The sequence below is a fragment of the Lynx canadensis genome, chromosome X (genome assembly GCF_007474595.2).
Source record: "Lynx canadensis isolate LIC74 chromosome X, mLynCan4.pri.v2, whole genome shotgun sequence".
Taxonomy (NCBI): Eukaryota; Metazoa; Chordata; class Mammalia; order Carnivora; family Felidae; genus Lynx; species Lynx canadensis.
Window position 1 is genome coordinate 4039726 of NC_044321.2, and position 15047 is coordinate 4054772.

The 15047-nt window shown below is 50.3% G+C and overlaps 1 protein-coding gene across 3 annotated transcripts in view; it reads right to left on the reverse strand.

Annotated features, from left to right (window-relative positions):
• The window catches only part of LOC115507884 (pseudouridine 5'-phosphatase), a 174369-nt gene that overhangs the window by 134770 nt on the left and 24552 nt on the right, over window positions 1-15047 (reverse strand). For all 3 annotated transcript variants that reach the window (XR_004343253.1, XM_030306412.1, XM_030306413.1), the window contains exon 2: window positions 1833-2051. Coding sequence is in view for 2 of the 3 variants with exons in the window: in XM_030306412.1 (XP_030162272.1) it covers window positions 1833-2051 (219 nt within the window). In the remaining variant the exon portion in view is untranslated. The remainder of the gene's footprint in view (window positions 1-1832; window positions 2052-15047) is intronic.

The window sequence follows — 15047 nt, forward strand, 5'->3', positions numbered from 1 at the left end:
AGTGAGTCGATACCTCTCATTTCTTCGGGTGGCTACAAACAACAGCAAGCAAGACCCACAGAAAACAACATGTGTTGGTGAAAATGCAACAGTTGTGGACAGTCGGGAGGGAGGACAGCATGGTACAGCCACTCAGGAAAACAGTCTGGAGGTTCCTCAGGAGACTGACCACGGAACTGCCATAAATCTGCCAATCCCACTTCTGGTTATAGAACCACAAAAACCGAAATCACGGTCTCAGAGAGATAGGTGTACCCCAATATGCACAGCAGCATTATTTGCAATAGCCACGGAGAGAAAACAACTCAAATGAGCGTCACCAGATGCGTGGATAAACACACACACACACAAAAAGGCTGGGGGGGCTGGGGGGAGCGGAAATCCTGTCACATGCTCCAACTTGAAAAAACGGTGAGGACGTCATGCCAAGTTCGAAAAGCCAGTCAGAAAAGGACAAACCCTGTGTGTGTCCTCCTATATGAGGTACCTAGAATACACACAGACGCAAGGCACAGAGACACACAGAACGTAGAATCATGGTTCCAGGGGTGGACGGAGGGCCGAATGGGGACTTCGTGGTTCATGGGGACACAGATTCTGTTCTACAAGATGAAGAAGTTTTAGACATGGCTGCTGGGGACCGTGGCCCAACAGTGTGAACCTACTTAACACCCCTAGACTGGACACTTACAGACGGATGACATGTAACTTTTATCCTGGGTGTCTCTTACCAGGATTAATACGAATGAACTGCCTGGATGTGTTTCATCATTAAGGCTCGTCAGGGTAACTCACTGTGCAAAGTTACAGACGGTGCGTATGACAGAGCTTGTACCCACGCCTGAGGGTCAGATATATGTGTCATCCAAGCAAAGCCCACGTGGTTACTATGTGACACATCACTGGGATTAGCACAGCCTTACAGGAAATTCTCTAGTTCCAGGGAATAGTCAATTTGCACTTTTGGATATATGTATAAATATTCAAAAAAAAAAAAGCCACGCATTCCATCGATACAATTTTAAACCCAAAATTACTGCAGTAACTACAATTTTTTTTCCTGCCCTCATATCAGGTCTTCCAAAGATGGAGTGTTCACCTTTCTTTCTGGAAGACTCTTAAAAGAGCACTCCATTTTTAAGCATCTTTCAGCCCTGTAATCTAGAACATTCTTGACCTTCTCACTTTGAGCAAGAAACAGCAGGCAATTCAGTTTTGATCGATCCTTAGCTAACAAGCCCCAAGGGAGAAAAGTTATCTTTGCTTTCAAAGGAAAACAAGTAAAGAAAGGGGTGAAGGGCATAGAAACAGACATGTTGAAAATGAATTATGCCTTTAACTTAAAAAAAAAAAAAACTTGGGGCGCCTGGGTGGCTCAGTCGGTTAAGCGTCCGACTTCAGCTCAGGTCACGATCTCTCGGTCCGTGAGTTCGAGCCCCGCGTCGGGCTCTGTGCTGACAGCTCAGAGCCTGGAGCCTGTTTCAGATTCTGTGTCTCCCTGAGCTTCCCCTGCTTCCGTGCTCTCTCTCCCTCAAAAATAAATAAATATTAAAAAAAAAAAAAGAAACAAATACTGTTCAAACATTTTTGAACCTCAAGAAGGGAATGTATGTTATTTTTAAAAGCCCCTAAAAAGACAAGATGGAATCGTAGCACGTGATTGAGCAAACTGTCCGGACGACCCGTGAGCCTCAAACAAGAAGAGCTATTTCTGAGAAGGTCTGGGGACAGAAGTCGTCACTACCCAAGGCCTGCACTGGCCGCCATCTGTGACTTACAACGACACTGCGAACGCGCACACATGTAACCCCGTAGCTGGGAGGGGGCGGTACCTGGCATCAGGGCGGCCGTGGAGAACACCTCTTTCAACTTCGTCTGGCTTTCCTCCAGCAGCTCCTCTCTGGTCATCGGGAGCTGCAGGACGTCTATTATGATCTGTGCCGCCTCTGATGCCTTCTTCCCCATAACAAGGGACTTGACGTCCCAACTGTATTTCTTTCCGTAGCGATCACATATTTCTTGGAACACCACCGAATACAGCCGTTCGGTATCTGCAGGAACAAAGACACGGCAATGCTTAGGGTGCGTGCTGCGTGAACACGGACTCTATCAGATAAACATGTGGGGTGCAGCGTAGGCCAGCAATGTGGAGTGATACGGAAGTGCTGAAAAGCGCACAAGTCATGCCGCGGGAGCAAAGAGGCCTGGCTGCCTGCTGTCTGTTTGCTGGAGCGTCTTTGCAGCCGTGATCTGGAAAGTGACAACACGGGAATGGAAGTAAGCCCTCGTTGTGGTTAAATGGTCTCCGACATAAACGTGTGTGTATTTGAGCCGAAATGTGCACATGGGGTGGTGACAGCTGTGTGCTATCACGTGACACCGTCCCTGGGACTGAAGCTGCCTCTAGAGGGCAGAACATGACGGTTGTGTGAACGGCCCTCTGCAGGGGGGGGACACGTCCACTGTCCCTGGGTCTGTCCTCACTGCAGGGGCGCCTGGCCATGGGGGCCACTGAGAAGCTCCCGCATGAGAACGGAATAGCCGGTACAGACCCATGTTTCCCCTCCGTTCTCACACTGCACGTCTCAGCGCTTCTGACGCCTGCTGTGTGCGTGGGTGTGGAGGGGGTCTTTCCCACAGCACACAAGTCCGTGACACGAGCCGGGATCCCACAGTTCAACTCAATTCGGACAGCGTATACAGAGGCAGGTCCCACAGGTAACGGGCAGTCCCAAAGTGCAAGGACACAGCAGCTCACACCAGTCAGACTGGCTGTCACCAAAAATGTTAACAAGTGTTGGTGAAGATGTGGAGAAAACAGAACCCTCGTGCACCGTTGGTGGGAATGCAAACTGGTGCAGCCACTGTGGAAAACAGTATGGAGGTTCTTAAAAAAGAACAGGATGTCTACACAGTCCAGCAATCCTACTTGTGAGTATTAATCTGAAAAAATAAAAATGCTAGTTCAAAACAACATCTGTATCCCTATGTTCACTGCAGCATTATTTACAACAGCCAAGATACAGAAGCAGCCTAAGTGCCCATCTGTACCTGAATGGGTAGAGATGTGGCATACATAACAAAATACTTCTTGGCCATCAAAAAGAAGGAGGAGGAGGAGGAGAAAGAGAAGAAGAAGGAGAAGAAAACCAAGAAGAGGGGTGCCTGGGTGGCTCAGTCGGTGAAGCGGCCGACTTCAGCTCAGATCATGATCTCACTGTTCGTGGGTTCAAGCCCCGTGTCGGGCTCTGTGCTGACAGCTCAGAGCCTGGAGCCTGTTTCAGATTCTGTTTCCCTCTCTCTCTCTGCCCCTCCCCTGCTCACACTCTTGTCTCTCTCTCTCTCTCAAAAATAAACACTAAAAAATTAACCCAAAAAAAGAAGAAATCTTGCCATTTGCGAAAACATGGACAGAGTACATGGTGTTATGCAAAGTCAGACAAAGACAGATATTATAGAATTTCCTTTACATGTGGAATTTCGGAAAGAGAAAGAAAACAAAGGAAACAGACTCTTTTTTTTTTTTTAATTTTTTTTTCCACGTTTTTATTTATTTTTGGGACAGAGAGAGACAGAGCATGAACGGGGGAGGGCCAGAGAGAGAGGGAGACACAGAATCGGAAACAGGCTCCAGGCTCTGAGCCATCAGCCCAGAGCCCGATGCGGGGCTCGAACCCACGGACCGCGAGATCGTGACCTGGCTGAAGTCGGACGCCCAACCGACTGCGCCACCCAGGCGCCCCGGAAACAGACTCTTAAATACAGAGAACAGAGGGGCGCCTGGATGGGTCAGTCAGTTAAGGGTCTGCCTGCTGATTTCAGCTCAGGTCATGATCTCACAGTTCGTGGGATCGAGCCCTGTGTCAGGCACTGTGCCCACAGCTTGGAGCCTGCTTGGGATTCTCTCTTTCTGTCTCTGCCTGACTGTGCCCAGCTCTCTGTCTCTCTCTCTCTCCAAATAAATAAATATTTACAAAAATTTAAATACAGAGAACAAACTGGTGGTCACCAGACAGGAGGTGGGTGGAGTGAAACAGATGAAGAGGGTTCAGAGGTAGAAAGTTGAGTTATGAGATAGACAAGAGGTCCCACATGGGGAATACAGTCAAACATCCTGTAATAACTGCATGGTGATAGATGGAAACTGCACCTATCGTGGGGATCATTTTGTAATAGATAAAAATATAGAATCACTATGATGTACACCTGAAACTAACAGGACAGACACTGTGTATTCAACCGAAACAGCACATTGTGTACTGGTTGTATTTAAAAGAGAAGGGGCTCAGTCCCACAAGCCTGTCCCCAACCCCGACCTCAACGCCAATCCCAAGTCTCTGTGGTCACCTGTGCTTCCAACCAAGCTGCTATAGATGGGAGGGTCCCATGACCCCCTCTTGGGTTCCACGGATTTGCTCCCAGAGCTCAGGAAAACAGTTTACTTACTGCTCCCCGGCGTACTGTAAAAGGATATGACAAAGGACACATAGGAAGGAACATCCACAAGGAACAGATGTGTAGGGCCAGGTGTGCAGGGAAGGGCGTGGAGCTCCCCCCGTCCTCCAGTGTGCCATTCTCCTGGCCCCTTGACGTGCTCAACAGTCGAGAACCTCTCAGGACATGCGTACTCGGGATTGCGGTGAAGCCTTCATGAGGGACGCATGACGTATCAACTCCTCTGCCAGCCCTGGTCCCCTGACTGCACAATGGGGATGCAATCAAAGCTCCGAGGTTGCCAGCGTGGGTTGGACTTTCTGCTGACCAGCCTCCCATGCAGGAGCCCACCCAGGATTGTCTCCATAGAGCAGAAGATGCTCCTGTCACCCAGGGAACAACAAGGAATGTAGGAGCTATGTGAGGAAGCAGGCTCAGAGACCAAACACTAGAAACAAAGATGCTCCAGGGGCACCTGGGTGGCTCAATCGGTTGGGCATCCGACTTCGGCTCAGGTCACGATCTCACGGTTCATGGAGTTCAAGCCCCACGTCGGGCTCTGTGCTGACAGCTCGGAGCCTGGAGCCTGCTTCCGATTCTGTCTCCTCTCTCTGCCCCTCCCCTGCTCGTGCTCTGTCTCTCCAAAATAAATAAACATTTTAAAAAATTTAAAGAACAAAGATACGCCTAGTGATCTTATTAGTTAGGACGTTTCGGGGGCTTTAGAAACCCAGTGCCCGTACCTGGGAGCAGAGAGCAGTACATGTATTTCCCATTATTTCATGAGGCTGTATCGTGTCATGGTGAAGGGCCAGTCCGGGAATTGGATCCTGGGTGCGGAGTTTTTACCAGTGAAGCCTCAGACAACTGAGTTAGCATCCCGGGGCCTCTTGAGGTTAACAAGCGTTGAAGTGTATGACTGGTAATAATTATAGTGTTACCGCTAACACGTACTATATTGTAAATTAGACACAGCATGATAAATGGTACTTGCTCCATTTATACTTATCTACGCTTATGTCCTTACACGTTGAATAATTGCATAGTGTTAATAGTAGTGATACTAGGGGCGCCCGGGTGGCTCAGTCGGTTGAGCGTCAGGCTTGGGCCCAGGTCATGATCTCGTGGTTCATGAGTTCCAGCCCTGCATCAGGCTCTGTGCGGACAGCTCGGGGTCTGGAACCTGCTTTGGATTCTGTGTCTCCCTCTCTCGCTGCCCTTCCCCCACTCCGGCTCTGTCTCTCTCTCTCAAAAACGCACAAACACTTGAACAAAAGCCAACACTATCTGCGTCTCAGGGAGGGCTCCTTAATGCTGGAGCGTCATCCCTGTGTCCAGGGTGGACCCGGGTAGAAAGGTCAGGTAACGCCTCTGCGGCCGGCCGGAACACAGCATTTCCGGCGCACGGTGGCCCCTGCGATCTCGTGAACGTCTTGCAAAGGCAAGCACCGGGGGGGGGGGGGGGGGGGGGGGGGGGGGGGCAGGGACGCCACAGGCGGCTGCGTGCGTTTTGGAGACGCCGAGCCCAGGTGCCCAGAGGAAAGCAGAGTTTGCAGGGAGGCCTACACAGCACGTCGTCGTCTGCCTGGGAGCCAGCATCTGCAAACCTAGCACCCGCGGCGGTGACGAAAATGGCGAGAGGGAGAGGTCTGTGCGTGGCCGTGCTGGAACGCAGGACTCAATACACACATCTAGACCCAGGTATGTTCACACGCGTGTGCACATACGCACGCCCAGCCGTACACACGTCTTGACGTACGTACCTTCGCGCCCGTGTTCACGTACGTGCGTCCGGCTGTACACACGCCTAGACGTACATACGTTCACACATCTAGACGTACGTACGTTCGTGCGCGTGTTCACGTACAAGCACCCGGCCGTGCACACGTCTAGACGTGCATACGTTCGCACACGTGCTCACGTACATGCACAGCCGTACACACATCTAGACTTACGTACATTCGCACGTGCGTTCACACACACGTACGCACGCCCAGCCGTACACGCGTCGAGACGTACGTACGTTCACGCACGTGTTTACGTATACGTACGTGCGCACAGCCGTACACACGTCTAGACGGACGGACATTCGCGCGCGTTTACGCACACGTACGCACGGCCCGCAGTACACACGAGATGTACGTACGTTCGCGTGCGTCTTCATACACACGTACGCGCGCCCAGCCGTACACACATCGAGACGTACGTACGTTCGCACGTGTGTTCACGCACACATTCGTGTTCAAACGCAAGGCTGCGCAGGAGGGAAGAAGGGGCAGAAGCGGGCCGAAAAATGCGGGTCCTGCTCGGGGCGCCTGGGTAAAGCAAGTAGATGACGATGAAGAGGAGAGCGCGGAGGAAATAGTAATCCCCAAGCCGGAAACGACACGGTAGCCTCCGAAAATGCTTTCAGCAGTGTGCACTTCAAGCCGCGTGTCAGAGCTTTGAACTCACAAGACGCCGAGCTGCGGGATTACCTATCTGTAGGGGGCTGTGCAGACCACTCTTGTTCACAGTTTGGACAAAATCATCCCAAAGTCCGGGTGAATAAGCGAGGCTCTAAACAAGTCATTAGAGTCCTCACATCCGAGCATGCCTTCGCAGGCTCATGACACCATGCTTCCAAGCAAAGGGACAGTGTTCTGAAAGGGGAAAGAAATCCCTAAAAGGAGCATTTTAAAAAGCAGCAGGGCAAGTGTCAGGTGCGTGAGCTCTGCTGTGCACAAGCGAGCCCGGGCCAACGCGTTCAACTCGCGCGTCTGTTATTTTTCGGGAGAACAGCACCGTGACGCGTTACAGCCCCAGAAGTTGCTGCCCAACTGAGGAGTGTCGGAAAAGCGTGCTTTGCAAAGCACAAACCGCCCTGTCTGCGCAAGACAGAGCCCAGAGCCTGGGCACCGCCGCCGGGCACGGGCTGCAGGTGAGGCCATCAGCTGAGCGGGAACAGGGGGGCTTCAGACCGGAGACCGGAACCCGGCAAACCGGGGCACGGTGGCCAGAAGGCGGGTGTCATCGCGGACAGCGGGCCGCCCTCCCGGGGACACATTCAAGCCTGAATTCACATAGCTGCGGGTGAAGGCGTGTCTACACCTCACATGCAGCAAGGCTGGTGTGGAGACCCTGCTGGCCTGCACGGGGGTTTCTGACACCAAGGTTCTGCGCTGGTAACGTGGTCACTGCCATCTTTCCATCCCTGAGAATGTATTTACATGTTTGCCGACTCGATCCCTGGCTCCCAGAGGACGGTGACGCTTTGCATTTTACCCCATAAAGAGGTAAGCGGTAAGGGTGTCTCTCCACGTCTCCGACGCAGGGAGCTGCACCCCAGCCTGCAAACGAGCACCTAATTCCAGTTTTAGAAGAACTTGCACTGCTTCATAGCAAAACACCTTAACCCATGTGTCACGGAGGAGCATGCTGAGCCCTGATTTCTCCGCCCATCCCCGTTGTCGTTTCCAGCCCAGAGCTGGAATGAGGTATTGGGAGAAACTGCGGACATCAGCAATCTCAAAGTTGAGCAGTAAAGTCCCAGCCCGGCCACATGTTAGCTGCCAGTCCTGGGACGGGTTTCTTAGCCTTCCAGACTTGTAGTGTCTTCCCCAGGGAGCGGTGGCACACTGCCAGGGCTGGCCTGCGGGGCTGGGTGTGACAAGACTCCCGCTGTGGGAGGTCCCTGGGTTTCAGACCCCGCCCTGCACTTCACAAGTCACTGAAATCTTCAAACAGGTGCTCAGCCCTCGGCTGGGCCTTGGGTTACCGACCTGTAGAATGGGGATGCTAAGGGGGATGGTTGCGTCACTCAAGGACAATAGTCCATGCTGAGCTGTGAGTGCAGTGGCTGGCTGGGCAAACTCCAGCATCATCGTCTGGGGTGGGGGTGGGGGTGGGGGACACCTGCCTGGCACCTGCGTGTCTGAGTTCCGAGAGCACAAGAGCTGCTTTCTCTGCACGGCAAGACCTCTTTAATCTGAGAAGCCACACTGCCTCCTGCAAAATATTTTACAGAATAACAAAACACCAAACCACTAAGTATCTGCAGTGCACTCACAAGAGGGTGACACCTTCCTCCAGGCATATGGAGCCAGCTTCGTACACTTGTTAATAAGTACCTGCCCGGCTGGGTACACAAACATGAGCCCTCACTTACAGTCGCTTCATCCATACGCTTCTGCAATGAAAAGTCTGCATTTAGCAGCAAAACCTGACCTGGACTGGCACGAGGGGTGGGGGGACTGTTTATTATTTATCACAGTGCGAATATTCACACACTTCTCTATAGAAACACCTGTGGGTTTGCCCACGGGTCCTGCCCCAGACACCGCCGTACTGAGAGCGTGTATCTCACGGAACATGTGATTGTAATGCTTTTTAACACCGGTGACTTAAAAACCGAGATACGACTGGCTCCACGAGTTTCGGAAAAGGGATTCTGACCCACATCGATTACTGCTTGCCAGGCAGTCATACCTTGCATACCCTGAACGCTACAACAAAGCCACATAATGCTTTTTCCAGACTTCATGTGTCTCCAGAATAGTCATACTTTGATGATTTCCAATTACAAAAAGGGGGCAGGGGGTGATCAACAGCCAGTGATTTGTGTGATATGACAGATAGGTGGGTGTCCTGAAGATATGAATACCTTTTCAGATGGGAGAGCCCAGCCTCACTGAAGACGAAACTGTCCCAACCCAGAAGACGGGAGGACTGAGAACTGCAGCAGTGTTTCGGAATGCAGAGGACGGTACGCATTTTAACGGTGGCACAGCTTTAATGAGAAATACTCCGCGTACGATGCCATTCGATGTAAGTGGACGTGTCCTTTTTCTAAGCTGTTTTGATAGCATGTTGGCGGTGATCTATAGTTGATGACCAGATATTCTGGAGAGTCAGAAATTGGGGGTGGGCCCTGCAGGGTGAGTTTTAGAAGGCACCCCCGGGGAAGTCGCGACTGTGCTAGAGTGGAAACCCCCAGAGCTGACGTACTGTTTTCACGGAAGCCCTGTGCTTTACAAAGCCGCTGATTTTAAAAACGGCTCACCTTTGAGGCGACTGGTTGGCTCAGTCGGTCAAGCATCCGACTTTGGCTCAGGTCATGATCTCACGATTCTTGAGTTCGAGCCCCGTGGAGGGCTCAGAGGCTGGAGCCTGCTTTGGATTCTGTGTCTTCCTCTCTCTCTCTCTGCCCCTCCCGTACTCACACTTTGTCTCTCTCTCTCAAAAATACACATTAAAAAAATTTTTTTAATGAAATACCTTTAAGAAAAGCTTAACTTCAATAATGACATATATAGACTTATTAGTAGAAATTAAGGGGAAAAAATCAGCTATGACCTTAATCCTAACGTTTACATTTCCTCTCTACAGTATACTATTACTACTTAAACTTTCCTTTCTTTTCCTATTCCTCTGACAACAGATGATGTCTATGCTAATATGTTTTTAGTGAAAGCCTGAGTTTTTAAATAAGAAGCAAATGAATATGCCCCATTCTTTCCGAAGTCAACAGCAGCAAATGAGTCCAATTAATTAGAGTTGTCGGTTAATCGGAGTTAATTGGGCACCAGCAGAGGGGAGAGGAGACGGCCAGGGGACCGTGCACAGCACGGTTTCACAGGGCAAGGGCGCACCTCCTTTGAAAGGACATCTAACAAGCTACTGTTTCTTTTGAAGAATAAAAATATGGGCAGCTTAGTGGAAGATACTCTACTGAAAGAAGGAGTTAAGTGGCTCATTTTTCTCTTAACTGGCAACCAAGAAAACAACGTCTAGCACTGGGACCAGCAAACATGAAGCCACAGTTGTTGCTGGTGGCCCTGTTTGGGGAACAGCTACTCTGATGCTCGCATCTGGCACACACATGCCCTAGGGTGGACCTGGTTCCCCCCGAGCGAAAGCGTCGGCAGCCCCATGAAGGTCATCACTGCATAAGAGGAGTCCTTTTCCACAAGTGGACTACTGGGTCAGTGGCACAGCTATCTGAAACCCTGAGCTCTCAACGTCATGGCCTGGAAACACAGTGATTCACAGGGGACAGCAGCTGAGCTATCTGAGAGCGCTGGATGTGGTATCTCGCTTGCCTTGGGCTTTTCTTGACTTCCTAAGGCAGCCGAGCTTGCTTAATCATTCCTAGAACCCTAAAGGCAAAAGCTGTGCCGTGAGGCCAGTGCAGGCAGCAGGTGCTAAGGGCAATTCTTTATGCTGCTGGCACAGGGCACCCGGCCCACGTCCTGCCCACCCTGCTATCATGGGGCTCCAATGGGCTCCGGGCACACTCCTGCTGGCCCAGCTTGGTCTCAGTCAATCCACTGGCCAGACCAGCCACCGTGGAGAGCCATGGCCCACGCAAGCCATGTCCTTGCACGGGCCAGCATCTGCTGAGAGCAGCGGTCGCCCTAGGCGTAGTAGGAAGGCCACCGTCACCTGGAGGGCGACCAAGAAAGTGTGAAAACACCACTCTCACGGACTTGGCGAGGGAAGGAAGAGGCACTCCTGCGGTTTCAAAGTCCTGAATGACAAAGGGAAGTGTGGAAGCCACTGAAGACCCTTGGATGAGAACGAGCAGGGGCGGCTCACTCAGAGCTGGGCACAGGGAAGCTGCAGGGGGGAGGAGGCAGAGCAGGGGGTCTATGCAGAAGCAGGGCAGGCTACGTGACGGGTCTGGGGGGCACATCTGGCCTTTGGGGTTGGTCCTGTGCTGAAAGCTGGCAGTCAGTGAGGACGGAGTGGTGGGGACCAGTGACTTCCACAGAGGGCGTGCTCTGGCTCCCAGGAAAGCTGCCGGGGACGCTGAGGGCTGGGGCTCTGCCTCACATTCGTCCCGGGCAGTGTCGGCACCCTGCTGTCCTATGCGTAAGGTGGCAGTTAGCTGCCTGCTATTTCGTTCTTGCTCAGTATCCCCCAGGCTGCTGTCGTCTGCTCCTGGACCGTCACCCACGATGGAGAAGGAAGAACGGGCAACCGCGAGGGGGCAGGTGTCTCCACCTTAAGGCCACGAGATGCCCACGTGGAAAGCCACCTGGTGAGCTGCGAAGGGGTGGGAGCCGTGCCGGCTGGCCCCAGACATTCAAGTCCCATTAAAGGAAACAGTCACCGAGCCAGTCAAAAATCGGGGACCACAGGCCCTACGTGGCTGCCGACAGCCTGCCCTCACATGTCGTCCTGGATACCCGGCAATCCACAAGCAAACCTCTACCACGTTCCCAGGCAGGCGGTGGGGCCACACGCACTGCCTAGCGCTGTTCACCTCACTCCCTAGAGCACCTCTTCACACAGGAACTCCTCTCAGCCCTGCATTAGTTGCGGCCCTTCGGAGGGAAACACCCCACCGTCTGCACAGCAACAAGGACCCTGTACAAGGGTGAGGAAGGTGGCGTAAAGACGTGCGGCACTGACGTGGGCTTGCACACACACGGATTCACGTCTGAGCCTCTGCCCAGTAACCCCATTCACACATGCGCTCTTATCCTGCTGTGCACTGTGGGGATGGACCTTTGTGGGAAACGCTCCAGCACAGGATGCTGGGTCCAAACAAAAGCCAGGGGTAGGAAAGGCGCCTAAAAGTCCAAAGGGAAAAAAAAAGGAAAGAAACTTTGTAAAAATCCGCTGCAGTGGAGGGAGGGGCACCTGGGTGGCTCCGTCAGTTAAGCGTCCGACTCTTGGTTTCGCTCAGGTCAGGATCTCACGGTTCGTGAGTCCCAGCACATCGGGCTCTGCACAGATGTCACTTAGCTTGCTTCTGATTTTCTCTCTCCGTCCCTCCCGATTCTCTCTCTTTCAAAATTAATAAATAAGCTTAAAACAAAAAATCTAGTGCAGCACAAAGCACAGACAGAAACAATGTGCTTTCAGGATTCCCACAAATCTTTACAGAAATCTTCCATTAAAAAACAGCAGGTTACAAACCACAATAAGCTACAAAACTACCTTGTTTCATATTTAGTTGTAGTGTTGGCTTGTTTTGCTTAATTACGTGTGACCCAAAAATATTACTTGCTCACTGCTCCTCGCGGCCCCCCAGCTATTATTTTCATTTATGCTTTGCATACCGTGGAGAAAAAAAGAAAAAACAAATTGTAATGATATACAGGAGAACCCAAAGCAACGTAAAACTGATTTTTTTCCTCCAAATTAAAAGTAAGCTAAAGTTTCAAATGACTGAGTACAGAGGTCCTTCTGGACCAAATATTTATAAATTGGAAACATCTTTTATTATAAAAATACCTATGACATGCAACACTCAACAGAATCATACATGAACAATCTTAAGAACCAGACATCGATCTTCGGAATACAGAAAGGGCATATGCTTGAAATGCAATCGATTTGATTAAGCAAATGTTTATTGGGCACCTACTATGTGATAGGACCTCAGAAAAACGTGATAATTGAGGCCAAAACAATCCCTGCTATAAGTGAAATAAATCTGTGATGAGAACCAAACGGCTCATTAATGCCTGTTGAACAAAGGAGCAGTCAAACACCCGCAAAGGTAGGGGAAACTTTGCAAAAAGAATGAGAAAATGCCAGTATATAAATCCGAGTATTTCTCAAGACCTACTGAAATACTGCCCTCAGCTAACGGCAATGACCTGGTAGCCAAGAAAGGTCGTCTGAGAGCAGCAAGCAGAGGTTAGCACCTGGCCTCCTAGCAGTATGGGCAGGAGAAGGAAAACGAGAGCTTGGCAGGAGGGAAATCGAGAGCCTAGGAGGAAGGAAATCGAGAGCCTAGGAGGAACGGAAGTATGGTGATCTGTTCTCCAGCCAAGACTGCAGGTTCCTACGGGCCGAGGGCACTTAGACACTCTCTCCCGCGTCCACTAACGCGCCCATGCTTTCTACAGATGGGAGAGGCTTGCATAGTCTCTGTGGCAGCTAGTTAACCTTTACAAACGAGCCTGCGCGTAAAAGGTAGCACTTCCTTGTGTTTAGGGATGTAAAAGAGGGAAATGAATAATTAACAAGCATGAAATTATGAGTCGTGGTAATTTTTGCTTCATTTTGGAAGCTTGCTTGCTCTAGCAGGCTTAAAGAAAAGTACTTAAGAGTATTTGATGTATCGCTTCCCGTGGCTGTAAGCTATCAGTTTTGAACCGTAAAGGAGTAATAATAACTGTGATTGCTTAAAATAAAGACCAGTAATGATCATTTGTGTAATCCCCTGTGAAGTAAAAACCTTTGATTAGCATTTGGCATGAGTCACTGGCATTATCGATTATTCCACTTAGTGTGTATGGGGATTGCTCGAAGGATTTTTTTGTCCCCTGGTAATCCATACTCAATTTCTAAAACTCATTTAAGGGGCGCCTGGGTGGCTCAGTCGGTTGAGCGTCCACCTTCAGCTCAGATCATGATCTCACACTCCGTGAGTTCGAGCGCCGCGTCGGGCTCCGTGCTGACAGCTCAGAGCCTGGAACCTGGTTCGGATTCCGTGTCGGTATGTCTCTGCCCCTCCCCCGCTCACACTCTGTCTGTCTCTCAAAAATAAATTAAAAAATATATAAAAATTATACAAGGACAGTGGGGCGCCTGGGTGGCTCATTCGGTTAAGCGTCCGACTTTGGCTCAGGTCATGATCTCACGGTTTGTGAGTTCGAGCCCCACGTCAGGGTCTGTGCTGACAGCTCAGAGCCTGGAGCCTGCTTTGGATTCTGTGTCTCCCTCTGTCTCTGCCCCTCTCCTGCTCATATTCTGTCTTTCTCTCAAAAATAAATAAACATTAAAAAAAAATTCTTTTTTTAAAATATAAATAAATAAATAAATAAATAAATAAATAAATAAAACTCATTTAAAACATGAGCTGGTTCAGAAAATGTTGCTGGATCGCTCATCTACGTATGGAAGTATACCTGTATAATGGTGGAAAAATGAACATGGGTACTAGGATCATAGATCTAAATATAAAACCAAGACTATATAACTTGTACAAGAAAACCTAGAAGGACATGTTTGGAATCATAGGTTATATGAGGTTTTCACACAGAGAACACAAAATGCAACCTGCATAGGGGATACGTGGATAAAGGGGCTTTCGTCAAAATTAAAAGACACCACCAGCAAGAAAACAAAAGGCAAGGATATTTACAACACAGACACATGCACACACACGACTTGTATCTAGGAACCGAACTTACAACTTTTCTGGCACAAGGAACCAAACTTTACAACTTTTCTTGCACAAGGAACTGAACTTTACAACTTTTCTCGCACAAGGAACCAAACTTTACAACTTTTCTTGCACAAGGAGCCAAACTTTACAACTTTTCTCGCACAAGGAACCGAACTTTACAACTCAATGATGAGCCAAAAAACCTGCAGCAGATAGAATAGAAATCCCCCAAAAATGTCTACAACGTTGTCCCCAGAACCTGTGAATATCTCACCTCACAGGCAAAAGGAACTGTGACCCAGCGTGCAGTGTGACCACATTATGTGCCCTGAGATGGGGAGCTGGTCCTTGATTATGCAGCAGGCACCAGGTCACCAGAGGGTGTTTATAAGGGGAGGCAGGCGGGTCAGAGTCAGGGAAGGAGGGGTGAGCACAGAACCAGAAGCTGGGAGCGAGGGAGGGTCACAAGGCAAGGCATGCGGGAGGCCTCTAGATTCTCCTCCAG